The sequence below is a fragment of the Schistocerca serialis genome, chromosome 3 (assembly GCF_023864345.2).
Source record: "Schistocerca serialis cubense isolate TAMUIC-IGC-003099 chromosome 3, iqSchSeri2.2, whole genome shotgun sequence".
NCBI lineage: Eukaryota > Metazoa > Arthropoda > Insecta > Orthoptera > Acrididae > Schistocerca > Schistocerca serialis.
In genome coordinates this window covers 211480044-211507853 of record NC_064640.1, presented here as the reverse complement: position 1 = coordinate 211507853, position 27810 = coordinate 211480044, and the positions used below count along the sequence as shown (strand labels likewise).

At 41.3% G+C, this 27810-nt stretch overlaps 1 protein-coding gene across 1 annotated transcript in view; it reads left to right on the top strand.

The window, feature by feature from the left end:
- LOC126469932 (serine/threonine-protein phosphatase 6 catalytic subunit) overlaps window positions 1-27810 on the top strand; it is an 84184-nt gene that overhangs the window by 30579 nt on the left and 25795 nt on the right. The window contains exon 4 of the mRNA XM_050097330.1: window positions 14980-15059. Within this exon, the coding sequence (XP_049953287.1) occupies window positions 14980-15059 (80 nt within the window). The remainder of the gene's footprint in view (window positions 1-14979; window positions 15060-27810) is intronic.

The following is a 27810-nucleotide window of genomic DNA, read 5'->3' as shown; positions in this document are numbered from 1 at the left end:
CCTGGAGTAGGATGTAAATAATAAAAAGCAAGCAGGTCTGTAGGACATCAGTTAAAATCTCACAAATAATTGCTGATATTTGTTTTGTTCGTTTTAGGCCATGGTCCAAGGCATAATTCTCTAACATTTAATCTTCCAATGCTACACACATTACCAAAGGCTTTAACAACTCAGAAACCAGTTACAGTCTCAAACAAGCTCAGTAAGCTGGACTGTTTATACGAGGGTCACTCCAAAAGAAATGCACACAATTTTTTTAAAAAAATCCACCTTTTATTCTACATGTCTGAAAGTTTTACAGTGTGTAGATACATCCTTTAGGAACAATATTTTCATTTCTCCACATAATCTCCATCTCTCTCAACTGTCTTATGCCATCCTGGAACCAGCGCCTGTATACCCGCACGGTAAAATTCTGGACCAACCTTTTGGAGCCACTGTTTGACAGTGTGCACAAGCGAGTCATCATCTTCAAACCTTGTGCCACGAAGAGTGTCTCAGTTTCCCAGAGAGATGATAGTCACATGGAGCCACGTCAAGACTGTAAGGCGGATGTTTCAGTGTTGTCCATCTGAGTTCTGTGGTCGCTTCCATGGTTTTTTGACTGACATGTGGCCGTGCATTGCCATGCAACAGCAAAACATCCTGCTTTTGTCAATGTGGTCGAACACCACTCAGTCGAGCTTGAAGTTCCTTCAGTGTCATCACATATGCATCAGAATTTATGGTGGTTCCACTTGGCATGATGTCCACAAGCAAGAGTCCTTCCTAATCGAAAAACACCATAGCCATAACTTTTCCAGCTGAAGGTGTGGTTTTGATTTTTTTTCCTTGGGTGAATTTGCATGATGCCACTCAATTGATTGCCTCTTCGTCTCTGGTGAAAAGTGATGGAGCCGTGGTTCATCACGTGTCACAATTCTTCCAAGAAATTCATCTCCACCATTCTTCTACTGTTCCGAAAGTTCGCTGCATACCGTTCTTCTTGTTTCTTTGTGAGCCACTGTCAACATCCTGGGAACCCACCTGGCACAAACGTTTTTCAATGCCAACACTTTCAGTATTCTGCAAACTCTTCCTTCCCCTATCCCAACGTAGCGTGACAATTCGCTCACTGTGATGCGTCTGTCAGCAGTCACCAATTCGTTAACTCTCTGTACATTGTCTGGAGTGTGTACAGTACGAGGCCTGCCACTGCGAGGACAATCCTCAATATTGCCGTGCCCGCTTTCCCACTTTCATCACGTAACCTGCTTGCCCACTGACTAACTGTACTGCGATCGACAGCAGCATCTCCATACACCTTTTTCAACCTCTTGTTGATGTTTCCCAGTGTCTCATTTTCACAGCACAGGAATTCTATGACAGCATGTTGCTTCTGAGGAATGTCAAGTGTAGCAGCCATCTTGAAGACATGCTGTGACAGCACCACTTACGGGAACAGGTTGAACTAAGTTTGAAAACAAGTGGGAAGGATGTATCTACACACTGTAAAACTTTCTCACATGCAGAATGAAAACTGTATTTTTACAAAAATAGTGTGCATTTCTTTTGGAGTTAGCCTCATATGTATCCATGCAGCTGTCAGTTTGTGATGTCATCAGACAGTTGACTAAGATCACGGAGTCATACCAATATATGTTAAGGAACTTGTAGTGGAGAACGATTGGTGCTGTTTGTTATATTTAACACTAAGGCCCACAAGTTGTCTAATTTCAGTCCTCCTCCTTTTCTGTTGAAATTGTTCTTGTGCTTTTGTATTTTTATGGCCTCTGTACATCCAGTACATCTGTAATCACTAGATTTTGCTGAAACCACGGTGTCAGAGAAAAGAATTTGGTGATTTACCAGTCTTGCCCAGATGACAATTGTTCTTGTTTCCTTTAAGGCATGTGTTAATGTTTCTTTTTGTAGTTCCAATGAACACTTGACCACAAGTACACGGCATTTTACATACTCCTGATCTGGTAAGTGGTGGGCATAGGATAGATACCTGTACGAAAATTCCAATCGACGTCCCACACAAATGTGGTGAGTTATAAAAACATTGGTGGACTGTTCTAAAAGAATCTGTGGATGACAGAACATGGAGAACATGCTTGATCATTTAAGAACTGCTTTCAGCAGAAACAGCTACTCTGGCAGAAATACATAGGGCACTACACCCGAAAAGGTCTAGAACTTCTAAAGAAAAGTGCCAACCAAATGGAAAGTCCTCCTTCCACAGGTGGCATCAGCAGAGTACTCAGGGAACATGGTATTGATATAGTGTTAAACTAACAGGAAAGATGCATGAATATTAGAAAACTACAAAGGACCTATAACTGCCACTTGCTACAGCAGAAGTATATAAAATCCCCTTGCACTTAGGGTCAGCTGTATAAAGGAACAACAGAAAGAAGCATAAACATGCACCTTAAGGAACATCGGAGCTGTTGTCACCTGGGCAAGACGGTAAATCAGCAGTAGCAGATAATGCACTGGAACCAGTAAAACACAAAAATTGAGTTTCTCTGGCACTGTGGTTTCAGCAAGATGGAGTCATAAGGATGTGCAGAGGCCATAAAAATAAAAAAAAAGCACAAAAACTATTTCAAAATAAGAGAACTGAAATTACTTGAAGTTAAATGCTGATCTTCCTTAGGTCGTGGCTCGAGACGTCACTCCACCTAGCAACTAGAGCTGCCAGCAAATGTCATGCTCAGCGAGATGTTATTTTCTTAACTTCTGATAATGATTGCATTGTATTTGTGTTATTGTTGGGTTTGTTACGCACTCTGTTTGTATTTGCATTGTGGTTAGACAAAAGCTTGTTTAGATTTTGTGCCTGTGAGGGTATATACAATGTGAGGAGCCGAAGAAACTGGTACACTTGCCTGATATTGTGTAGGACCCCCCACAAGTGCACAGAAGTGCCACAACAGGTCGTTGCATGGACTCGACTAATGTCTGAAGTAGTGCTAGATGGAATTGACACCATTAATCCTGCAGGGCTGTCTATAAATCCGTAAGATAACGAGGGGGTGGAGATCTCTTCTGAACAGCATGTTGCAAGGCATCCCAGATATGCTTATTAATGTTCATTTCTAGAGATTTTGGTGGCTAGAGGAAGTGTTTAAACTCACAGTGTTCCTGGAGCCAGTCTGTAGCAATTCTGGACATACGGGGTGTCGCATAGTTCTGCTGAAATTGCTGAAGTCCATTGGAATGCACAGTGGACATGAATGGCTGCAGGTGATCAGGCAGGATGCTTATGTACATGTCACCTGTCAGTCATATCTAGATGTATCATGGGATCCCATATCACTCCAACTGCACATGCCCCACACCATTACACAGCCCCCCCTGCGGGTCCAGGGGTTAGAATTGACCCGAGGTATTCCTGGCTGTTGTAAGAGGCGACTAAAAGGAGTATCTCACTTTTCGGCTCTATGAGTTCAGGTCCCATTCTATGATTTGACCTGGCACTTTCTAAATTCTACAGAAGTGCGGGTCACATGGGGAAGGCTGCCTTACGTGGTGCACAAGTTATCCATAGTGCCCTTAGATTCGATCTCAGGAATCTCTTGTTATGGCTTTGCATCTCCACCTGCGATTCAACTATTTGGGCGAGGACACTTTCAGGGTGCCATTTTCTTCCATTGTCTCCTGTCCTTTTTCGCCCCCATGACAATATTGGGTTTCTCTGCGCCCAATATATAGCATGGTAGCCAGTCCATTGTGGTGGGGCTGTCGTGTACCCATTTGGTGGGAGCCAGTCCATTGTGGTGGGGCTGTCGTGTACCCATTTGGTGGGAGCCCCCTGACAACACAGGGATCACACTGCTGATGCCTGAGCTGTAAACTCACCATGTATGCCAAGGAGTTGATGCCTGTCTTCTTTGGGGCATCAGAACTCCTGGCAACAGCCATCATGCCACGTTGCCTTTGCTGTGGCTGGGTGGCGCGTGGGGAGAGCCCTTGATCTGAGTGGGTGGCTTCAGGGCAGATGACCCACAATGAAGTGGACTACGTCATCACTTACTGGTGACTGTACAATGCCAGGAGTCTCTAAGAAGGGAAAGATAGAATACAATGCTGACAGTTATGACCCTAAATCGTTTCCCTCCATTGCTACCCCATGGGAGGAATGTAGGGCTGAAGAACAAAGAGAGCCATATTCACCTCAGTTTTTAGATTGTAGCAGAACTGATGGGGACTCCTTTCTACCTACGAAGCCTTAATTTTTCATTGAACATCTTGAGGATAACTTTGGAGAAGTGACAGCTCTGTCAAAGATGCAAAACGGCGCAGTCTTGATTCAGACAGCATCCCCAGCCCAATCCTGGGCGTTAATCGATTGTGCCAAACTGGGTGATATTCCTGTTTCCATCACTCTCCATAAAAGCCTCAACATGGTCCAGGGGATTATTTTCCATTGCAACCTCCTCTTGCAGTCTGTTGACGAGCTCCGCACCAATGTAGAACAACAGGGTGTTCATTTCATCCGGCACGTTCATGGGGGACCCAAAGAAAACAGGGTTGCTACCATTGCCTTCATCTTGGCCTTTGTGGAGGATTCATTCCCTAAAAAAATCAAGGTGATGGTTTACTGCTGTGATGTTAAACCATATGTCCCTCCCAGTACGTGGTGCTTCAAATGCTGGAAATTAGAGCACATCTTCCCGCTGCACTTCAAGTGCCACATGTCAAGGTTGAGGACGTCCACTGCACCCAGGTACTCCATGTGTGCCTCCTCCCACTTTCATCACCTATGGAGATCCTCTCCCACTACTCACCAGACTGCCCAGTACTCCAAAAGGAGTGGAAAATCATGGAGTGCAAGACTCTGGACTGGTTGACTTACCAAGAGGCTAAACGTAAATTTGAAACATTACACCCCATTCGGTTGACATCGACATATGCTGCAGCTACTTCACCATCCCCGTCCCAAGTGCCAGTGGTTCCTCACTTGGTGCCATGAACGGTGGGCCCTCTGGGCTGCCAGAATAGATCCGCCTACTTGGTGGTAGGGGGCAAATCTTCCTCCATAGCTCCCAAAGCACCTACTTCAGGAACTAGGCCCCCCCAAATGCATTGTATATCAGACCCCTCCCTCCTGCCGAAGAAGCAACAACCTCCTCCGGCCCCTCTCGTGCGGAAGGGGATTTTCCCTCCCAAGGTCTCCACTAATGCCATAGCAGACACTCGCCAGTGGCTAAAGAAGCCCAAAGCTGCTGGCCTAAGAGCCTCATGGTCTTCCTCCATGCCTGAAGCTGCTTCGGAGAAGTCTTCCCAGCAAGCCTCTAAAGAAAAGCGAGAGATCAAGTAAACAAAGTAGTAGTCTGCTAAGAAACAGGACCCTCTGATGGCCCCAACACCACCACTCCCTACCAATTCTGCACCTGCAGGTGAGGTGGAGATTCCTGCACTCCCTGAGTACCTGGATTTCACAGATGCCTTATCCACCATGGGACTGGATACAAATACTAAATCGGTGGCAGTAGGTGACCCTGAGGCATAACCTGCCTCCTTGCACTCTTCATGTCTTCCCAGCCTCATGAGAATGTCATTCTCCAGTGGAATTGCTGCGGTTTTTTCCACCACCTGGCTGAGCTACGGCAACTGTTAAGCTTTACACCTGCTTTCTGCATTGCCCTCCAGGAAACGTGGTTCCCGGTGGTGCGGACACCTGCCCTCCGCGGCTATAGGGGATACAACAAGAACCGTCGCAACTATAATAGTGTGTCAGATGGAGTTGGTGTCTATGTCCTGAACTCGGTATGCAGTGAACCTATGCCCCTTCAAACACCTCTTGAAGCTGTGGCTGTCAGGATAAGGACGACACAGGAAATAACTGTCTGCAATGTATATCTTCCTCCAGATGGTGCAGTACCCCTGAAGGCATTGGCTGCACTGATTGATCAACTCCCTAAACCTTTCCTACTTTTGGGAGATTTTAACGCTCATAACCCCTTGTGGGATGCACTGTGCTTACTGGCCAAGGCAGCGATGTTGAAATTTTACTGTCTCTGTTTGACCTCTGCCTCTTAAATACAGGTGCCCCCACACATTTCAGTGTGGCACATGGCACATATTTGGCCATTGATCTCTCTGTCTGCAGTCCTGGCCTTCTCCTCTCTATCCACTGGAGAGCTCATGACGACCTGTGTGGTAGTGACCGCTTCCACATCTTCCTGTCACTCCTCCAGCGTCATGCCCATGGACGCCTACCGAGATGGGGTTTAAACAGGGCAGACTGGGTAGCCTTCACCTCTGCTGTCACCGTTGAATCTCCCCCACATGGTGCCATTAATGTTGTTATTGAGCACGTCACTACAACAATAGTTTCTGTGGTGGAAAACACAATCCCTCATTCTTCAGGGTGCCCCTGGCAAAAGAATCCCTTGGTGGTCGCCAGAAGTCGCTGAGGCAATTAAAGGGCATAGGCGAGCTTTCCAGCAACATAAATGGTACCCTGGTACCCTTACCTAGAGCACCTAATAGCCGTTAAGCGTCTCTGTGCCCGCATTCACCAGCTTATAAAATGATGGAAGCAGGAGTGTTGGGAGATGTGTGTGTCGACCATTGGGTTCCATACATCACCTTCCCAAGTATGGGTGAAGGTCAGACGTCTTTTTGGGTACCAGACCCCAACTGGTGTCCGTGACATTAACATCAATGGCATGTTATCTACCGACGCAAATGCGATTGCCAAGAGCTTTGCTGAGCACTATGCTTGAGCATCTGCGCCGGAGAACTACCCCCAGCCATCTGCACCCTCAAACGGCGCATGGAAAGGAAAGTCTTCTCGGTCACTACATGCCACAATGGACCCTATAGCGCCCCATTCACAGAGTGGGAGCTCCTCAGTGCCCTTGCATATTGCCCCGACAAAGCTCTTGGGCCAGATTGGTTCCACAGTCAGATGATTAAACATCTCTTATCTTGACTACAAGCAATATCTCTTTTGTCATCTTCAACCGGATCTGGTGCGATGGCATATTTACATCGCAATGGTAGGAGAGCACCATCATTCCGCTGCTCAAACCCAGTAAAAATCTGCTGATGTGGATAGCTATCGGCCCATCAGCCTCGCCAACATTCTTTGTAAGCTGCTGGAACGTATGTTGTGTCGGCGGCTGGGTTGGGTCCTGGAGTCACGTGGCCTTGTGATTTCCATGTCAGGGCGGCTTTCACCAGGGTCGCTCTACCTCTGATAATCTTGTCTCCCCCAAGTGTGCCATCGAAACAGGCTTTTCCATGTGCCAACACCGGGTTGCTATCTTTTTTGACTTACGTAAAGCATACGACACGACCTGGCGACATCATATCCTTGCCATATTGTATGTGTGGGGTCTCCAGTGCCTGCTCCCAATTTTTATCGAAAACTTCCTGTTGCTCTGTACTTTCATGGACAAGTTAGTGCCTCCCATAGTTCACCCCGTATTCAGGAGAGTGATGTTCTGCAGGTATCTGTATTGAGTGCCTCTCTCTTTTTAGTGGCTATTAATGATCTAGCAGCAGCTGTAGGGCCATCGGTCTCACCTTCTCTGTATGCGGATGAGACTTCTGCGTTTTGTACTGCTCCTCTTAATTCCTTTCCTCTTAATTCCTTTTCTTGCTGAGCGGCACCTACATGGAGCCATTCACAAGGCACAGTCATGGGCTCTAGCCCACGGCTTCCAGTTTTCAGTCGCGAAGTCGTGTTTCGTGCACTTCTGTTGGTGTCGCACCGTTCATCCAGAACCAGAACTTTACCTTAATGACGATCCACTCACTGTAGTGGAGACACATTGATTCTTAGGACTGGTTTTCAATGCCCGATTGTCTTGGCTACCTCACCTTCGTCAGCTTAAGCGGAAGTGCTGACAGCACCTCAATGCCCTCCGCTACCTGAGCAACACAACTGGGGTGCAGATTGCTCTACGCTGCTGCAGCACTACAGAGCCCTTGTTCAATACCGCCTTGACTATGGGAGTCTGGTTTATGGTTCAGCAGCACCCTCAGCATTGCGTTTAGTCGACCCAGTCCACCTTTGTGGCATTTGCCCAGCGACGGCAGCTGTTAGAATGAGCCCAGTGACCAGTGTCTTGGTGGAGGCCGGAGTCTCTCCATTGCAGATCCGATGTACAAAACTGCTTACTTGCTTAGTTCCTGTTGTTCCCTCTGGAACATAGGACTGTGACGAAATTCCTCCACCTTGTATGATTTCTTCACTTCACTCCAGGTTTTCCCACCCTTCGCAGCTTCTCACTTGATCGTCCTTTTCCACGTCTGTTTGGGACAACCACATTTTCTAACTCCTTGAGGGTTCCAATCCAAAGCCATCCTTTCAATAGCTTTATCAGGTGTCCTTAATGTGTGCCGTGTGCCCAATCCAGTTCCATTTTCTTTCTTTGACTTGTGTATTGATTGGTTGCTGATTTGTCTCCCTCCAAAGATCTTCATTTGTCATTATATCTGGCCATCTCACATTTAAAATACGCCGGAGACAACGGTTAATAAAAACTTGGAGCTGGTTTTCGATGTGGTTAGTCGCCTTCCAAGTTTCACAACCATACAACAGAACGGCCTTCACATTGCTATTGAAAAGTTGGAGTTTGGTCTTATTTGAGATGTTCCTATTTCTCCAGACAGGGTACAGTTGTAGAAATGCACCATTTGCTTCGTGGATGTGACTACGGATATCCTCCTCAGCGCCTCCTGTAGTTGTGACTATACTTCTGAGATAAAGCAAAGATTGGACCTGTTCTACATCCTCTTCATTAACGGCCAGCCTATTTGTGTTGGTCGAATTAATCCGCATTTCTTTAGTTTTGTGAACATTTATCTTGAGGCCTGCAATTTCCACCTCTCTCTTCGATGTCTCGATATCATTGTGCCATTAAGCAAATGTCATCTGTGAAGTCTAAATCTTCGAGCCTATCCCACATCCCTCATTGTACACCTCTCTCCTGCCCCCCCCCCCCCACCCCCCACCCCAATAACTCTCTTCATCACGTGGTCCAACACCAAAAGAAATAGTGTTGACGAAAGAATACACCCTTGTTGTACTCCTGAATTAACTTCGAAAGGCTCTGTTAGTTCTCCATTATGCAGTACTTGGCATTCATGGTCTTCATACATTTCCTTGATGATGATGATAATCGTTGTTGGAATGCCATGTTTTGCAAAAGTATCCGACATGTCTCTTAGATTGAGAGTCGAAAGCCTTTTCAAAGTCAATGAAGGTAAGGTACAGGGAGTGTTGCCACTCCGCGCTTCGTTTCAGAATAATTCTGAGAGTATTGATAAGGTCCATGCTGCTTCTATGTTTTCTAAAACCTGCCTGCTCTCTTCTCAGTTGTGCTTCCATAGAATCCGTAATACGGTTTAAAATGATCCTCGAAAGTACCTTGCTCAGTACTGACAATAGGGTAATGCCCCGCCAGTTGTTGCAGTTAGTGATGTAGTGATGTGCAAAACTGCTCACCAGTTATGTTGCACACATTCGTAGTTCTCCTGAGGATCCGAATTATCGTCTCCTTTTCCCACCCGCGGCACTTCATCTCCCGCATCAGTAGCCCAGGTCAGGGCTAACGATTGTGGTTCGCGTATGATCCCTTCTCTGTATTACCTCTACTTGCTGTCCATTCATGTACACCTCCATGGTGTACACCTTAGCCAAAGGTTCATCTGGACCTTTTGCAAGGCCCTAAGGACTCTGTTAACCCCGCTTCTCTCCACTGCCACTTCCTCTCGCTTCTTGACGTGTTCCAGGGATCTTGAGTAGTTCACACAGACGGCTCGATGGCTGATGGTAATGTTGGCTTCGCCTATGTCCACAGAGGCCGTATTGAACAGCATTGCTTGCCTGCTGGCTGCAGTGTATTCGCTGCAGAGCTTGTGGTCATATCTCTTGCACTTCAGTGCATCCATTCCTATTCTGGTGCATTATTTCTTCTCCGTTCTGACTCCCTGAGCAGCTTACAAGCTATCGACCAGTGCTACCCTCCCCATCCTTTGGTAGCAACCATCCAGGAGTCCATCTCTGCCCTGGAACAGACCAGTCATTCAGTGGTGTTTGTGTGGTCCCCAGGACACGTCGGAATCCCATTCAAGGAACTTGCTGACAGGCTGGCCAAACAGGCTACATGGAAACCGCTTCTGGATATGGACATTTCTGAAACTGAATTGAGTTCTGTTTTATGCTGCAAGATTTATTGGCTTTGGGAGACGGAATGGCATAACAGTACACACAACGAACTGTGTGTCATTAAGGAGACTGCAAATGTGTGGAAGTCTTCCCTGCGGGCTTCTTGCAGGGAATCAGTTGTCCTTTGTCAGCTCCGCATTGGCCATACATGGTTAACTCATGGTTACCTCCTCCATTGCAAGGACCCACCTCAGTGTCGCTGTGGCTCACAAATGACTGTTGTCCACCTCTTGCTGGACTGCCCCCTTTTAGCCGCTCTGCGGCGGGCTTTTAACTTTCCCAGGACCCTACCTTCGGTGTTGGGTGACAATGCCTCAACAGCAGCTTTAGTTTTACATTTTATTCGTGATGGTGGGCTTTATCATTTTATCTAACAAGGTGAGGCCGCCAATTGTGGAATTCAGATTCGATTCATACTGCGCGTAATAAAAGCTCATGGCCAGAGGTGTAATGTGGCAAAGCACCAAGATGCACTTCTCAGCCGTTGTAGAGAAAATCGACAGTTAAAAGAAACCGTTGCAGTGAAATACCCTCTACGATCAATAATTTTCTGCAGTGTCGTGGCGCAGCTATAAATTATCTTCATAATGTTATCCATGTATAGTTAACAGAAGACGTAGAAACGATATTCCAAAACGAATACGTATAGCGTAATTCAAACATTCGAATTAGAATAGAGACACCACGGACACAAATTTGCTGTGGCAGGTATGAAATATAAACTCCGTTACTCGCTCGTTACACTTGAAGGACAGATGTTGAATGGGCCGAAACGAGCCGCCGCATAACAGCGTAGTTGCGTGCTAACTTCGAAAGAAGGTAGATGCGGTCCCTAGTGTAACTTATAACATCGTCGAAAATCAGTGCGGACGGGAGAGCTTTGGTACACCCTGTTAAAAAAAAAAGGGAAAAATGGAGGCGGTACAATTGGAGAGCGATCCGCCTTCACCAACATGCATAAGCAATTCATTGAGATATATATTAATAATAAAAAAAAAGTTGCATGGCGCGAGATTCAATCTGGCGACCTTCGGATTACGAACCCGAGCGCTTTCAGCTGCGCCACGACGCTGTAGAAAATTATTAATCATAGAGAGCATTTCACCACAACGGTTTCTTTTAACTGTCGATTTTCTTGACAACGGCTGAGAAGTGCATCTTGGTGCTTTGCCACATTACACCTTTGGCCATGAGCGTTTATTATGCGCAATATGAATCGAATCTGAATTTCACAATTGGCGGCCTCCCCTTGTAAGTGTTAGCGAATGTTCTTTGCCCCTCTGTGTTCTCCACCCTAGTGCTTTTAGGGTGGAGTTTTTTGTGTGTTGCAGAGTGGCTGGCTTCTCCTTTTTATTCTCATGGTCAGCCAGCCATGGTAATCTGCTTTCTAGTTTTAATCTCTTCTACCTCTTTCTTACATCTCTGTGATTTTATTGTCCTCTTTTATTCTTTGTAGTGTTTGTTGCCTTTGTCGTTCTTGTTGAATTTTCTTCCTTTCAGTATTGTGCTTTACATCTCATTTGTTTTCTTCTTTCCCCTGTATGACTGTTTTAACAGGAACAAGGGACGGATGACCAAGCAGTTTGGTCCCTTTCCCCCCTTTTAAATCAACCAACCATTAGAGCTTCCACCAACTTAAACAGTCCCCTGCTGACATGCAGGGTCCATGGATTCATGAGGTCGTCTCCATACCCGAACACGTCCATCTGCTCGATACAATTTGAAATGAGACTTGTCTGAGCAGGCAACATTTTTCCAGTCATGAACAGTAAAATGTCAGTATTGATGGGCCCAGGCAAGGCGTAAAGCGGTGTGTCATGCAGTCATCAAAGGTATATGAGTGGCCTTTCTGCTCCAAAAGCCCATATCGATGATGATTCATTGAATGTTTTTATAAGCTGACATATGTTGATGGCCCAACACTGAAATCTGCAGGAATTTGCAGAAGAGTTGCACATCCTTCTCGCTGAGCGATTTTCTTCAGTCGTTTTTGGTTTCGTTCTTACAGGATCTTTTTCCGGCCGCAGCAATGTTGGTCATTTGATGTTTTACCGGATTCCTGATATTCACAGTACACTCGTGAAATGTTTGTATGGGAAAATCTCCACTTCATCGCTACCTCAGAGATGCTGTGTCCCATTGCTCATGTGCCGACTATAACACCACATTCAAACTCATTTAAATCTTGATAACCTACCATTGTAGCAGCAGTAACCTATCTAACAACTGTGCCAGACACTTGTTTTATATAGGCATTGCCGACCGCAGTGCCATATTCTGCCTGTTTACATATCTTTGTATTTGAATACAAATTCCTATAGCAGTTTCTTTGGCACTTCAGTGCATGAACTTTTGTCTGGGAAGGGGACCATATAGACTGGCCCTTTCAGATATTTTTTATCTATATTTATGGGATATGGAAGTCCGTATCCAGGTATCGGTTTGCTAATACACTGCAACACAGTTTACAAAAGAAGACGTCAAAAGAGTTACCTCTAAAAATGAGACGATTTCCAACTGCTTTTAAGTAGAAAGCAATGTGGTGCATTACAACAGCTTAATAAATAGCGTCGCAGTGCGTTTACCAAAAACACGTTTCAGGTTCAAACCTCTATACAATAATTTTGTTTTATTTTTATTTAAATTCTGGATTTTTTGGCAGGTAGAAACAATAACAAACAAGTATTGAATCATAATTTTCTAATGAAGGTAACATGATTTTATTTTCAGTTAAGGTTGCATGAAACAAATTAAAATTTGATACAGACATGTGAAATGACTTACACCAATGATACTGATGCATTTTGTATACTCGTTTCTCTGCAGAACAAAGAAAGAATAAATTAGTGGGCATTAGCAGTAAATGGAGGAGATACAAAACACCCAGGGAAAATGCATTTGCAGTTGACCAGCCAATTCTGTAGATACAGTCCAGCCTTTTGAATATCCAGATGCTTGAATCTACTAGATGCCTTTTTTCTGCCTTTGTAGTTGGTGGCTGTAGCACTGTTTACTGTAAATGAACGTCCACCTGACGATATTTTGGTGAACAAAATAGGATTGACAACACTTTAAATCTGTAAAGTTTGTAGTCCCATAAATAGTACACACAGGGATTTACTGTCTATATGAAGGCATTAATATATGTTGTATGGTTTTATCTTATCTGGAGTAATGTGTTTCATGTTTAACTACTTCCACTTGTCATGGAAAACAAGTATTAAAACACCTAAATTTGTTGTCCGTATTCTTGGTAGTTCAGTGATTTGTTTCCCGAACAAGCTTCAAAGCAGAAATATGTAACTGCATAAGTATCTTTTGCTTTCACTGTATTAAGCTCCATATATTGTTAGCATATATAGTGCTAGAGTGATCTATTTTTGGTCCCGTATTCATACAATAGTTAAAAACATGCTTACTAAGATATTTTCTGCCATTTCTGCTTATGTTTTGCCTCAGTGCCAGATTTCGCGCTCTGCTTTTGTCAATTTTTATGTGCCTCTGCATTTACGCTGCCGTACAGTGATGGTGCTGGCCACTCTTACCGAGACTATGCATTGAGTGTGACATCTTGTAGCAGCACTAGGTACCTCTTGCATCATGTCACATGCCTTGACCACAGAAAGCTCAGGTTTTAATGCAGTGTGAAATTAGATAAGTTGCGGGCCTTAGTGCTAAATAAAACAAAACTTTTCCACCACTAGATCCATAACATTGGCACAACTCCGTGATCTTATACAGTGGTCTGATGCCATCATGAACTGACCGTTGCATGGATACACAGAAACAGTTTGGTTTACTAAGTTTCAGACTGCAACTGCTTTCTGAGTCATTAAAACCTCTGATGGTGTCTCCAGCATTAGAAGACGAAAGATTAGGCGGAGTGCTATGCCTTGGACCATGGCCTAATGCCCACAAAACAAATATCAACAATGTCTTTGTAATTATAGAATTCAGGCTTTCATGGCCATTATTTGTGTTACTTCTACATGTAGATGTAACGCAAGTAATGGCCGTGTAAGTCTCCATTCTATAATCACAAAGAACTGTTGCACAATTGAAGAGTTTCTCATTTTGTACACTTCCCTGTACTTTTGAGGTACATTTGCCATACCAATGATAAACTCTTGTTTTCATTGAAAATTGATATTGTAGATACCTTGCTCTGTAACAGTACAGTAATTTATTTGCCCAAGGATCATTTTGCAATTACACAGGATGGCCAAAAATAAAACTGGTAAACATAGCTTGAAACCTCGTTTACAGTCTCTGGAACATTTGAATGCCAATAAGTAAAGGTCTTTTAAAATTAATACTGGCTATATCAGATGTTCCATGTTGTAAGGGACTACAAACAAATGTATTCAGATTATTATTGTTGGTGGTGTTAAACTTCCACTTCCATTTGCCTGTAATTGAAATTACATTAATGTAATTTTTGGGTGTTGACTCAATCAGGTTTAGTTCAGTTGTATACAGATGCAACAGGTCTCAACTGTTGCATATTAATTTCGAAATTGTTACATTGAAGAAAACATGGTAACATATTAGGGATGTTGCTTTCAGAAAGTAGTAGTAGTAGTAGTAGTAGTAGTAGTAGTAGTAGTAGTAGTAATGGTGAAGATTACTTTTAACATGACTATGTTAAGAAACTAATGATCCAGAATTCCAAAATGAGTCTTGCATCATAGTAATCTTGGTAATGTAGTTTCAGTACATCAGATGCAACAATTCAGTGCATCAGTTTGTGTTAAGCAATTAGTGTTACGAAACACAGATACATGTCTGTTTTAACTTTTCAGATGAGTGCCAGAACAAATATGGAAATCCAAATGCATGGCGTTACTGCTGTCGGGTGTTTGATCTTCTTACAGTTGCAGCGGTATGTCAACATTTTAGTAAATAATATCTTTTTTTAAATCACGTGGCAATTTATCTTCAATAATACTCTGCTTTTATTAAAGTTCCTAGTTTCATGTTACAATGGGATTGTGTGTTTTGGTAATTCGTAAACGAACGTGTGAATTTGCTAACATTTTCTTTGTTAGAGATTAATTGTTGAATCTGACCATGAGTAGTCTTTGACATAACACCTGGCTGCCACCTGTCCTCCATATTGACTAAGTCATAGCTGTTTACTTAAGGAAATAGTAAACTTCTCCACCCTCATAATTTTAAGTCTAGCTATTTGCACAAACTGATAACACTATGGGACTGGACATTATCTGGAGGAAGTGTTGTCTTATACTTGAGCTTTTCCCCTGCTATATATGCAGAACTATCACACCACTAGCTTGAACAGGTAATACACTTAAGAAAAGAAAACTGAGGATCTGTTAGATGACAGTCAGTTTGGCCACAAGGCGTGTGACCACTAGGAAGTAGACTTTGGCAAGGCACTTGCAGAAGCTACTTCTCCAAGTTCTTTCCATACAAGCACCCCCAGCAAATCTTCTTTAACACCTTATGCAATTTAGTGGGAACAGTTGCGTGCATCTTGCAGCAAATACTTGCCGAACTAGACATTTGCTAGGAGCATTTCTCAAATTTGTAGAAGTTTTGTTTGTTCAGTACTGGTTCAAAAATGTCAGTGTCGAAAAGGAAACTGGCGATAAGACTATATAACTGATCACCACAGCCAAGTAAGTGTGAAGCAGTCTTTGGTCCCTAAGTCATATAGGTATCAGGGGGAATGAACAAGGTGACCATTTGGCTAGAAAAGTGACTACTTGCACATCAGCATTGACCGTCCAAGGTGCAGATTTGCAGCTGCAAATAAGACCTATCCCCCCTCAGAGATAGAACAATGGGTAATCTACTGCCTCCTCTTAGTAAATAATAAGTGTTGGTTCCAATGCTTAGATATTAAATGCCTACATGCTTTCATAATTCAATGAAATTTCTTGCTAATGTCATTAATTCAAGATTAACACCCAACCAACCAATTTAAATTTAGGATGAAATGGTATCAGTGATAAGATTTTCTTGATGATATTGCTATCCTCATTGAAAGTGAGGCAGGATTGCAGGACCTGTTGAACTAAATAAGCAGTCTAATAAGTACACACCAAATACTTAATATAAATGTAAGAAAGATGAGAGTAATGAGGAGTAGCAGTAATGTTGACATCAAAATTGGAAACCATGAAGTAAGCAAAGTGATGGAATTCTTCTGCCTTGTAAGCAAGAAACACATGACAGACAAAGCAAGGACGACGTGAAAAGCTGAGTAGCACAGTTGGAGGGCATTCCTGGCTGAAAGAAGTCTAAAAGTATCAAACATAAGCTCCAATTTTGGTTTAGAGCACAGCATTTGTATGGGAGTGAATAATTTCATAAAACAAGAACAACAACAAAGCGTTTGAAGTGTTGTGCTATAGAATAATTCTGAAACTTAGGTGAACCCCACCGTCAGTTTAATGGAAGACGTTGAAGCAATTCAGAGGTAGGCTATTAGATTCATTAATGGTAGGTTTGATCAATGTGCGACTATTGTGGAGATCCTTCGTGAACTCAAATGGGCGTCCATGGAGGGAAGACAATGTTGTTTTCGAGGAACACTGTTGAGAACATTTAGGTAACCAGCATTTGAAGATGACTGCAGAATGATTCTACTGCTGCCAATGTGAATTTCACGTGAGGACCATGAAGATAAGAGAGATTAGGGCTCATACAGAGGCATATAGACAGTCATTTCCACCCTCCTCACTCTATTTGAGAGTGCAACAGTAAAAGGAATGACTAACAGTAGTACAAGGTACCGTACACTATACAGTTGCTTGTGGAATGTAGATGTAGATGTTGCTGCTCTCACTTTGGCAAGCACATTATTAGTTGTCACTGTTTGAGTTCCCATACAAAGTATCTGTGGTAAAAAGGGTGAACAAAACACAGTAACAGTAGCAACGTGACCCTTTTTTTTCCCAGCATGGGGCACAAAGAAAATTCCAGTGTGTATTATGGAGAAAAATTAGATTGCTGCACTACTTCAAAGCATTTTTATTTTGATACTCTGACTTAAAAGTTCATTTGTCAATTTTTATTTTTTCATTTGAAATTTTAGAATTGTTCTTGAAGTTACATATTGAATTTTCCATTTATGAATATAATGTGTGATGTTGGCATTTGAAGTGCAATGTCAAGTGGAAAAAACTGTAATATTTGTGATATATTGTTGACTTGTGGTAGTAGAGTGCTGAAAGAAGTGGAGACAACGCAGAACTTTATTGAATTGAAGCTAAATTCCAAAAAAAAATGATTTTTTTTCTACTCAAAGAGGGTCATTTTGATGTGACTGATTCTCCATATCAGGAAAATGTACAGGCCCGGGTGACAGTTCAAATGATTCACTTTATGATGGTATGTCAGTCAACTTGCAACTGTCGAGCATACAGGGTGCAGTTGTCTGCAAGTTGTGGCTCACCAGTGACTCCTGTCACATGGGTTGTGATGCTATCTTTACTTCATACAGGTGGCTGGCAGAAGTGGTGAAGACTGCTGGCGGCACAAGCAGGCTGCAAGCAGAGCTCCTCACAATTTCAGCCTCATTGCAAAATTGATTGGGATCCTTGGGTTTGCAGCCGAGTGGAGAGTCTCAGCCAAACACTGTGACAGTTTTGGTTGCAGATTTCTGGGTTGTAGAAAAATTTCCACTATCAGTCACAATAAAATATTATTTATTCGCCACACTACCAGTTTTGGGCTTGTGCCCATCCTCAGGTGTTCATACATTCATGTACATGTTCATATTGCTGGAGATCACTGTATAAATACAAAGAAAATTATTTGTTGGTGACTAAATGGATACAAGTGGAACAGTTGTAAGTTGCAATGCAGCATTTGTTGAAAATATGTCTGTACGTAAATAAAGATGAAGCATAATTATTATAATTATGCTGTAGTGACAGTTCTTTCACTTAGTTGCACATTTGTTACCATTTTCTCGTCAATGTTTCAATTTTACAAAAATTAGCTGCATATTTCACTGTTGCATCATTCACTCGCAATATACACTGTGTTTACATACAAACATGTTGTTCAAAGAACTTAGATGTAGGAGATTTGAAGATGTTGCTCATACAGAAACATATAGGTTATGGACAAAGAACTTAGCCATAGGGAGTGCAAGGATGTTGCACACAGAAACTTAACAAGTTGTTATAAATTGCAAAGTTTTTTTATCTGCATTTTCATCAGAGAACTTAAAAAATGACAGTTACAGCTTGTGTTTACGATATGACTTCTACAAATTATGATAATGACACTTGAACTGTTGTATGATTGCTACATGAGATTTCCATATCATATAACTTTGTTATTATATCAGAGGATAATGAGCTTTTCTTTTTGAATATTTCAAGAAATATGTGGAGATAAGATTTGTTTGCCGGCATACCCTTTATAGGTAAAATTTAAAATTTCATACCAAATTGCCAACCTCTTTCAGAAAACTGGTTTTCAAATTTCTTTCAGCACTAACAACAAGCTACAACAGCACATCATCCAGTAAGACATCTAACCAATGCCACCACAAATCAGGTACTTACAAACTCTTATGTGACAATTGCCCACAGTTCTACATAGGCCAAACTGGAAGGAGTTTCACTACAAGGTACTGTGAGCATATGGATGCCTTCCGGCTAAATAACTTTGATAAATTCACCTTTGCAATGCATTTAAAAGACCACGGTCACTCAGCCACAGCCATTACAGATAACCTACAAATACTACACACCGTCGACAAAGGAAAGAAAATGAATCTGCTCGAAGAGCTAGAAATTTACATCCACATCTCTAACTCGCCGCACCTTATTCTCAATGAACAAGTGGAGCTTGCAAACAAATCTAGTCTCCACATATTTCATAAAATATTCGAAAACAATAGCTCATTATCCTCTGATACACACATCAAAAAAAGGTTTGCATCACTCCAGTTCCTAGAACTCCTGAAGATAGACATTGACTATGAATATTGTATCACAGACATCCCTTTGACTGTTCAGAAATTTCACTAAGCCCACCCAAAGATGTAAACAACCATGCATGAGCAGCGCCTATCAGACGGAGGGGGTCTGACAGCCGATCAGTTCCAGTCATTCCACCAGGAAGGAGGTACACGGCTTGTGTTGTCTGTAGTTCAACCATGCCTAGATGGTTAATACCGCAGTTTGATTGTGTCCGCATTGTTACTTTGTGCCAAGAAGGGCTCTCAACAAGGGAACTGTCCAGGTGTCTTGGAGTGAACCAAAGCGATGTTGTTCAGACATGGAGGAGATACAGAGAGACAGGAACTGTCGATGACATGCCTTGTTCAGGCCGCCCAACGGCTACTACTGCAGTGGATGACCGCTACCTACAGATTACGGCTCTGAAGAACCATGACAGCAATGCCACCATGTTGAATAATGCTTTTCGTGCAGCCACAGGACGTCATGTTAAGATTCAAACTGTGCACAGTAGGCTGCTTGATACCCAACTTCACTCCCGACATCCTTGGCGAGGTCCATATTCGCAACCATGACACCATGCAGCACATTACAGATGGGCCCAAAAACTTGCCGAATGGACCACTCAATATTGCATCACGTTCTCTTCACCAATGAGTATCGCATATGCCTTCAACCAGACAATGTCAGTCGCTCAACCCTTACATTAATTCTATATACATACGTGACTACTTTGTTAATAATTACAGCATCATACTTGTTAGAAAAGAACTTAAATTCATCAGTTATGTCATAGTGTTTTAGTGTAGTAAAGTTATGTGCATTCTCATCATATTTCTCAACTGCTCCCATCTTTCCATATTCAAACCTAACAGCGTCCGCCTGTGTGTACTCTGTCCGCCATTTACACATCCTACCAAAATACGGCCTAGTCACAGTGTTCCGTCGGCGAATCCATCGCCTTGGACGTGCACGGCGAAACCGATTCGTCATCCTCATCCGACGATATGCATACAGTTTCCGCTTCGGCCTCATGGTCCGACGTGTCCGACGCCATCTCCTCCTTAACATTCAAACAATGCACTATATGACAGTCAGCATGAACTACATGGAGTCAGGATAATGACATCACTCAACTAAAATGGCCAGCATGTTCTCCAGACATGAACCCTATCGAACATGCCTGGGATAGATTGAAAAGGGCTGCTTATGGACGAAGTGACCCACCGACCACTCTGAGGATATACGCCGAATTGCTGTTGAGGAGTAGGTCAATTTAGACCAACAGTGCCTTGATGAAATTGTGGATAGTATACCACAACAGATACAGGTATGCATCAATGCGAGAGGACATGCTACTGGGTATTAGAGGTACTGTAGTGTACAGCAATCTGGACCACCACCTCTGAAGGTCTCGCTGTATGGTGGTACAACATGAAATGTGTGGTTTTCATGAGCAATAAAAACAGCAAAAATGATGTTTGTTGATCTCTATTCCAATTTTCTGTACATGTTTCGGAACTGAGGTGATGCAAAACATTTTTTGATGTGTGTATAATAACAAAGTTACATGATACAGAAATCTGATGTAGTAATCACACAATAGCTAAAGTATCATTATCGTAATTTGTAAAAGTCATATTCTAAACACAAACTTTAACTGTCATTTTTGTAATTTGTAATAGCTTTAAAAATTTCATGTGTATAACATCATTGTACATCATATATCTAAGTTCTCTGGCAAAAAATGTGGATCAAGAAACTTCGAAATTTATAATAGCTTTTTAAGTATCTGTGTGCAACATCCCTGCACTTCCTATGGCTAAGTTCTTTGACCATAACCTACATGTTTCTGTATGAGCAACATCTTTGCACTGCCTATGTCTAAGTTCTTTGTCCGTAGTCTACATGTTTTTCTGTAAAAGCAGGGTATGTCACGAGTGCACATCACAATAGTGAAAAATGCAGCTAAATTTTCTAAAACAAACATGGATGTGAAAATGATAACAAATGTTCAACTAAGTGCAAGAACTGTCAGCACAGTGTAATTATAAGAGTGATGCTTCATCTTTATGTAAATACAGATATATGTTTGACAAATGCTGCCTTGCCACTTAAAACTGTTCCACTTGTATCTGTTTAGTCACCAGCAAATAATGTTCTTTGTATCTATACAGTGATCTCCAGCAATATAAACATCTACTTGAATTATAAACACCTGAGGATGGGCACAAACTGAAACCGGTCATGTGACGAATAAATAATATTTTATTGTGACTGGTAGCGGAAATTTTTCTACAGCCTATAAAGGAACAGTCACAGAGTTCAACAGCATCCACTATGGATAAAATTCACTTACAGATTTCTGGACCTGCGTTGTGGGGTGGGGAATTGTAGGACTCCACTTCCTAGGTTGTGGGTGTGCTACACAAAGGAAGCAGCTACTCAGGTAGCAGACTGCTTGTGATGTACATGTAGGGTTTTCTAGGCTAGGCAGTAGTTTGAGGTACACTGATGAACACTCACCAGTTGACATGCAGATAGCGAAATTGGGCTGTTTTCAGAGTAAAGACACTTCAACTGTCAAAATTTTATCAGTAAATTATTGAAGAATCCTTAACAAAACTACCAGATCTACTGTGCTCTAGGAAATTTGTAGCACTCAAATTATTCTTGCTACTAAGAGCTTTCTGAAACCCGAAGTAGAAAGCTGAGAATTATGAAAACGTTTAAATTTGCAAAAATCCAGTCAGCTACACTATCAAAGTGTAAACAGGTTACCGATATCTTTGACTGACAAATATGTTTGTGGTGAAAAAGTAATATCCCTCACTGTGTATATGGATCAGAAAGAAAAGCTGGGACCATATGTGCTGTTAATTGTTTACCTATATCTTAAATTATTGAGATGTAGAAATAAGATCCATTCCCTGGTTTCAGTCCATATCATTCATTGTTAAAAATAAACTGTGGTATGGGATTTTGCCGAAATTTCAACAGAAGTGGTGATTATTTTCCCCTGAGTTATCATCACTTTCATTTTTGTTCAGAGAAACATTATCAGTGGTGAGTTTTGAGCAATACGTAAGACTCCTTGTTGCCATATTAATTAGTTTATATCACCAAAATACAGCTGAGCCTATAAATATTCATCTCACTAACATACTAATGCAGTTGAAATTGTGAAAGAAGCATAAAATAACAATTGATGTAAAGCCATATCAATAGTTCATGAAAATGCCCAGTCTCAGTATACAAATAAACATGTTATTTCTTCACATGTATTGTTTCAAACCCACAATAATTCTTGTTTCACCAGCTATCGACACTACTTAGATATTATATCATTTCGCTGAAAAAAATCTGTAGTTGGTGGAATATCACAGTTGATATGGAAGTTTCACATATTGATCTTAATCATATGGTAAAATACACTGTCTAAGAGATACAAGAAGTTTAGTGAATATTTCATTCTGGCTTTTTTGCTGGCACGCGAGTTCGGGGCAAAGCGCTTTATATATGAACCATTTTTTTTTTTTAAGTTGATAATAGGTAGCAATATCCTTCAAAGTTTAGAGAAAAATTCAATGTGTTAACTACATTTCATATGCAGCAAAATATTGACCTAACATGCACCAAATGTGAATCCATAGCAACTTCTGTTTTCACTGCAAACTTTCTGTAATTCTTGCCGCAGTTTACTTAATGGTAAAGTACCATAATAAATATGACCATTAATGAGAACATAAGCAGTTCATCATGAAGCTGATGAAGTTATAAGATGTGCATGAATCAAATTTTTTTACCAGATAGTTTTTTTACAATCATTTGAGGAAGATTTCAGGTCGGCTGACAGCGTGTGACATTCTGTTTGGTGTCGAGAGTTAACTGGTGTTGTCTCAAGAGTTCCCACCCCTGTAGGCTGTGATGTCAGCCACCAAACGGGGCTCCTGATTGGCCTGTGCCGGTAGCACGCAGGGAATCCAACTAGGGCACATAAGTAAAATAGCACCAGACCTATTACGGAAAACACCCACAGCACCCGGCAGGACAGTCAGGTAGCAGATGACAGAGCCCTCAAGGGAGCCATCGCATTAGCTGGCATGTAAGATTCCAACAAATCTGACTCCATATGAGACAGGCATAACAGCTGTTAGTGTCCAATTGCATGGTCTGATCAGTGAGGTCTCTTGATTTTAACCCTGTAGATGATGATTGCAATGCATTCAGATGGTGAGTCACAAGCAGTCTGTCAGCAATGATGAAAGTCTCGACGTAAAAGTTTTCTGGGTATGGTACTGCGTCATAATTTATAAAACTACTGCTGCAGGAAAAAAAACCAACGTTTCGGCCATGGTTGCAGTGGCCTCCTCCTGGGTCTACTGGTGTCAATGAAAGACTCCTTAAGACTTCCAAGCAGTACTGTTGATAAACTGAAATAATTAAGAGTAAAACTTTTAAGTTGGTTTATTTGTTCTTGCCTAATCCACTGTAGGTTATTCAGACAGCCAGCTGGTAAAACAATGCTGTGTCTTGTTTAAATAACACTAGTGTAGGAATCATTTCCAAATAAAGTTTTCAGAAATTGTAAACAGTAGATCTTAATTACATTTAAAACATGAATGACCACTTAAAATGAACTTTCAATGTGGTGTACCTTAAAGAAACGTTCAAAACAGAATCCTACACACAGTTTCTGTAAGAGCAATGTCTCTTTTTCATTTCCCCATTGTGTTGCAGTGAGCATCTCTTTGTAAGTGTACTCTTCTTCTTTGCACGTGGTACCTTCTCAATGATGTACATTGCTGTAAGCAGTTAGTGTTGTTATTTTTTAAGGTCATTCTCATTGAGGTGGAGATACCCTCTTACCATGTTCCAGCAGTCCTTTTAAGAGAAGTGGCCTGAATTTACATGTACTTTTTCCTTCTCACTAGCATGATAAACAATAAATGCATTGTACACTGAAATATTTGTCTTTCTGAAAATCTGATGGTGCACTTAACACTTTCCTCCTTTGCATGAAAGTAAGTTTTAGTTTCTGATCTCTGAAGATTTATACTGCCCATACTAGAACTGTATGTCTTAATACATTGAGGCTTTCTTATTTTGTTGCTCCCTTTTGATTGCTGTAGCAACAGCATCATTATGGAATGTTTATATTAAGGGCACTCTTATCTATCCATTTTAGCACTGTAACACAGTGTAATAGGATAAAAGTTCACTTCTCTTCACGGTAGCATTTTTGAAGACATCAGGTACATTTTTTGTTTGTGTTCAAAGTGTCCTAGGTGCATTCATAGAATTTTTTTCTTCAAAAAGTGAGACAAATGTACACTTTTATAATTGTCCATCCAGAGGATGTGATCTAAATTGAAAAGAGGCTCAACAAGCATTACAACAGTCAAGCTGGTTTTCAGAGTATAAGTAGAAATAAATTTGTTTCTATCTTGTGGAACTTCCTTTATAAATCACACAGTGTCACATTATCTTGTTGGTGATTCACATATGTTGTAGGACTTTATTCCAAATTTAACTGTTGCTAGAGGTAGGTAGGTAGGTAGGTTTTTGTCGCCAGCCATTCTTTTCATAATGTAAGTGATTCATCCACAGAAGTATTTTTTCAAGGGTTGGTTGAATTTTTAAAGATATTAAAGGTGTTGAATGTCTGATCCCAGTTTAAACTATCTGTTATTCCCCTGAAATGCATTATATTGTCATGGTTTCCAAAATGAAGAAGCCTGCAAAGCCATTTCAATCTGTCAAAAGTAGATTTTTGCTGAAATAGGATTTTATGGCCTGATTGCGAAAAATTCCTGTCAATATCTGCAGTGCAAAAGACACACAACTCATCTGTAGAAACATTCCTCTAATTATGAAGGCAGGAATGTGCTTTTATATAAATCCTCATGTAATTAAAATTTGTAACAAGTTATTTTACTCATAATTGCTTCTCGGGTGTAACCCCCCCTGCGCAAAAAAAAAATAATAAAATGGCTTACACACATCTACTACAGGAAATACATGTTTCTGAAGGCATGTACAAGCTGTCTACTTTTTCCCATTGCCAGTCTACTTCATTTCGCAGCCATTTCACTGCCCCAACATATTTGCCCTAATCACTGTCTGTCATGTCGTCTTCACTTTTTTTAGGGCTTTGTTCCAACTACTCAGGTCTTTGTTACCACCAGTGTCTATGTCTAGGCCACACCCACTGTCATGTATACTAAAAGTTTCACTTGTTAACTGAGAATCAGTACTCAGACTTAAAGATTTTGCAGATTACACAGTTGGATCATTTCACTCTGAGAGTATCACTCAGACCGAGATATGTAATGAGTATTTCTTCTCTTTCCCTTACTTTCTGACATAAAGCTTAAAGGTGCATCAGTGTGGATATCTCAACATTATGCTGACAAAGTAGTGCCACCCATTGTTAACAGATTGCAAAGAAATAGAGTTTTACATGTGAGACTTCAGCTCACAAGTGCTTCGCTACACTCGTTTTCTTAAGAGATTATACCTGGGTTCTCATCTTCAGGGGCTTCTGTTTCGCCCTCTCTTTCCATTCTGAGAGATATTGTTGCTCTTGGATTCTCTTCCTCATGAAGTGGTTTACGGAGGTTCTGTCTGCTCGATAGTGCATTGTGTTTATGCCAATTATTGTAGTCATTTCTTTTGAATGTTATCTTCAGGTGATCCGTTGATATGAAATCACAGATGCTATGAAATACGCATTTAAATTCAAATATTTGTGCTTAGTTTCTTCATTCGCACTGCACTGTAAAATCCTATTATCTTTCCTACTACAAAAGTTGCTGTTCTAGGAGAGGACTGTGACCTACCCAAGTTTGTACTGACCTATGACAGTTTCCAGATTCAAATATTTGTGCTTAGTTTCTTCATTCGCACTGCACTGTAAAATCCTATTATCTTTCCTACTACAAAAGTTGCTGTTCTAGGAGAGGACTGTGACCTACCCAAGTTTGTACTGACCTATGACAGTTTCCAGATTATTGACATGCAGTCAGATACAAAGGTCAGCAAATTGACAAGAAGCTGCACACAAATTAGAGTAACAGTAGGGATCAAAATAGTCTTTATAATACTAATTCAATCTAATAATCACATAGCTGATTAAATTTAGGAAGCCAAGTGGTGAAACATGCAGATTACACAACCACTTTTAGAATATTTTTGATAACTAAGCTTGTGAAACTTCTCAATCACTACTTAAGATTAATGCATCTTAACAAACCAAAAGTAACTTGAGTGGTATCTCAAAACGTTTCACTATGATTAACTCTACATTCTTTATTGAACAATTAAAAAAGTTCTTGTTGTGTGAATCTTGTGAAGGAAAACACATGTAAGTTCACACTTTATAAAATGTGAACATAAAAGTACAGTTAACTGTCCATTCAGTTAGTTTTGCAATGATGTGTGAAATAAGATACATAAAAAGTTTCTTTGAAATTTGGGTGACATTATCACTAAAGTTTTAGTTTTGTACTATATTTTAAGGTTCCTTTGTTTTCAGTTAATAGATTGAGAGTGGGGAGAACATGTGTTTTTATTTAATGTTATCCATTTCTTTCGCTTTGAGATTTGTCAGGGTTGGTGTTGAAGTGCCACTTTGTGTAACACTTTTGACTCATAATCACTGTCAACAAATGAAGTATCAGTGGAAGATTTGCAGGAGAGCTTAATGCAAGTTACTGATACCAGTGTGAGATTCGATCTGAAATTCAGTGGAGTGGAGCTTTCACACCACCCTGACTGTTTTCTAAAGGAACAGAAGTAAATGTGCTTAAACTAGTAGCTGCTGGACAAGGGGGCACATTGCTTAAGACACAGGTTTCACGTTTGGGAGGATGGTGGTTCACAGTTTGGAGACCAATCACTTAGAAGAACATCGGGCGTAGGAGACTGAACATTTATGCTGTTATTTAAAACATTATTGGCATATATGTAGTTGATGTTTCTTAGAGTAACACATACTAAGAAAGGACCTAGTGCTGCGATTTATTTTTCGTATTCACTTTAGTTCTATAATAGATTACAAATGCTAAAATAAATAAATGTAATTATCTCCCCCCCCCCCCCCCCCCCCCCCCCAAGAAAAAAGTAGGAGATGAGTTATTGAGCAATTTCTTTGTCTTGAGCATCCAAAATTTCGTGCTCTCACAACAAATGTGATTTATTTGCAGCAGAATTTCAGCAAACTGCGAAACCCAGTGAGTACATGCACAGAATTATATCAGTGTGGTCATATTTGTTCAGCTATTCATGACATTAGCAAATGTAATGTTTCTTTCAGTCCTATAAATTGATCAGTCAAGGGACAGGTAACGAGATGTCCTTACATTGTTCTTGTACAAAATGAGTCCAGTTTTCAAGCACTAGATGGCTCGCCCATTGAGAAAAACACTGCCTAAGCTTTGATCTTCCAAGTGTTAAAATTCCTGCCTGACTATTCATATGTAAGTTTGGATGGTTTCTCAAAATTGTTTGAGGCAAATGCTGGAATCTTTCTTCTGAAAAGAAGATGAATCTTTCTTCTGAAAAGAAGATGGCCAAATTCATTGCCCAGTTTGAAGTTGTGCATCATCTCTAATGACTTCCGTGCCGACAGGGTGCTGAATCATAAAATGCCATTCTGCTAACTTATTGCTGTTTTTGTTAGTCAAT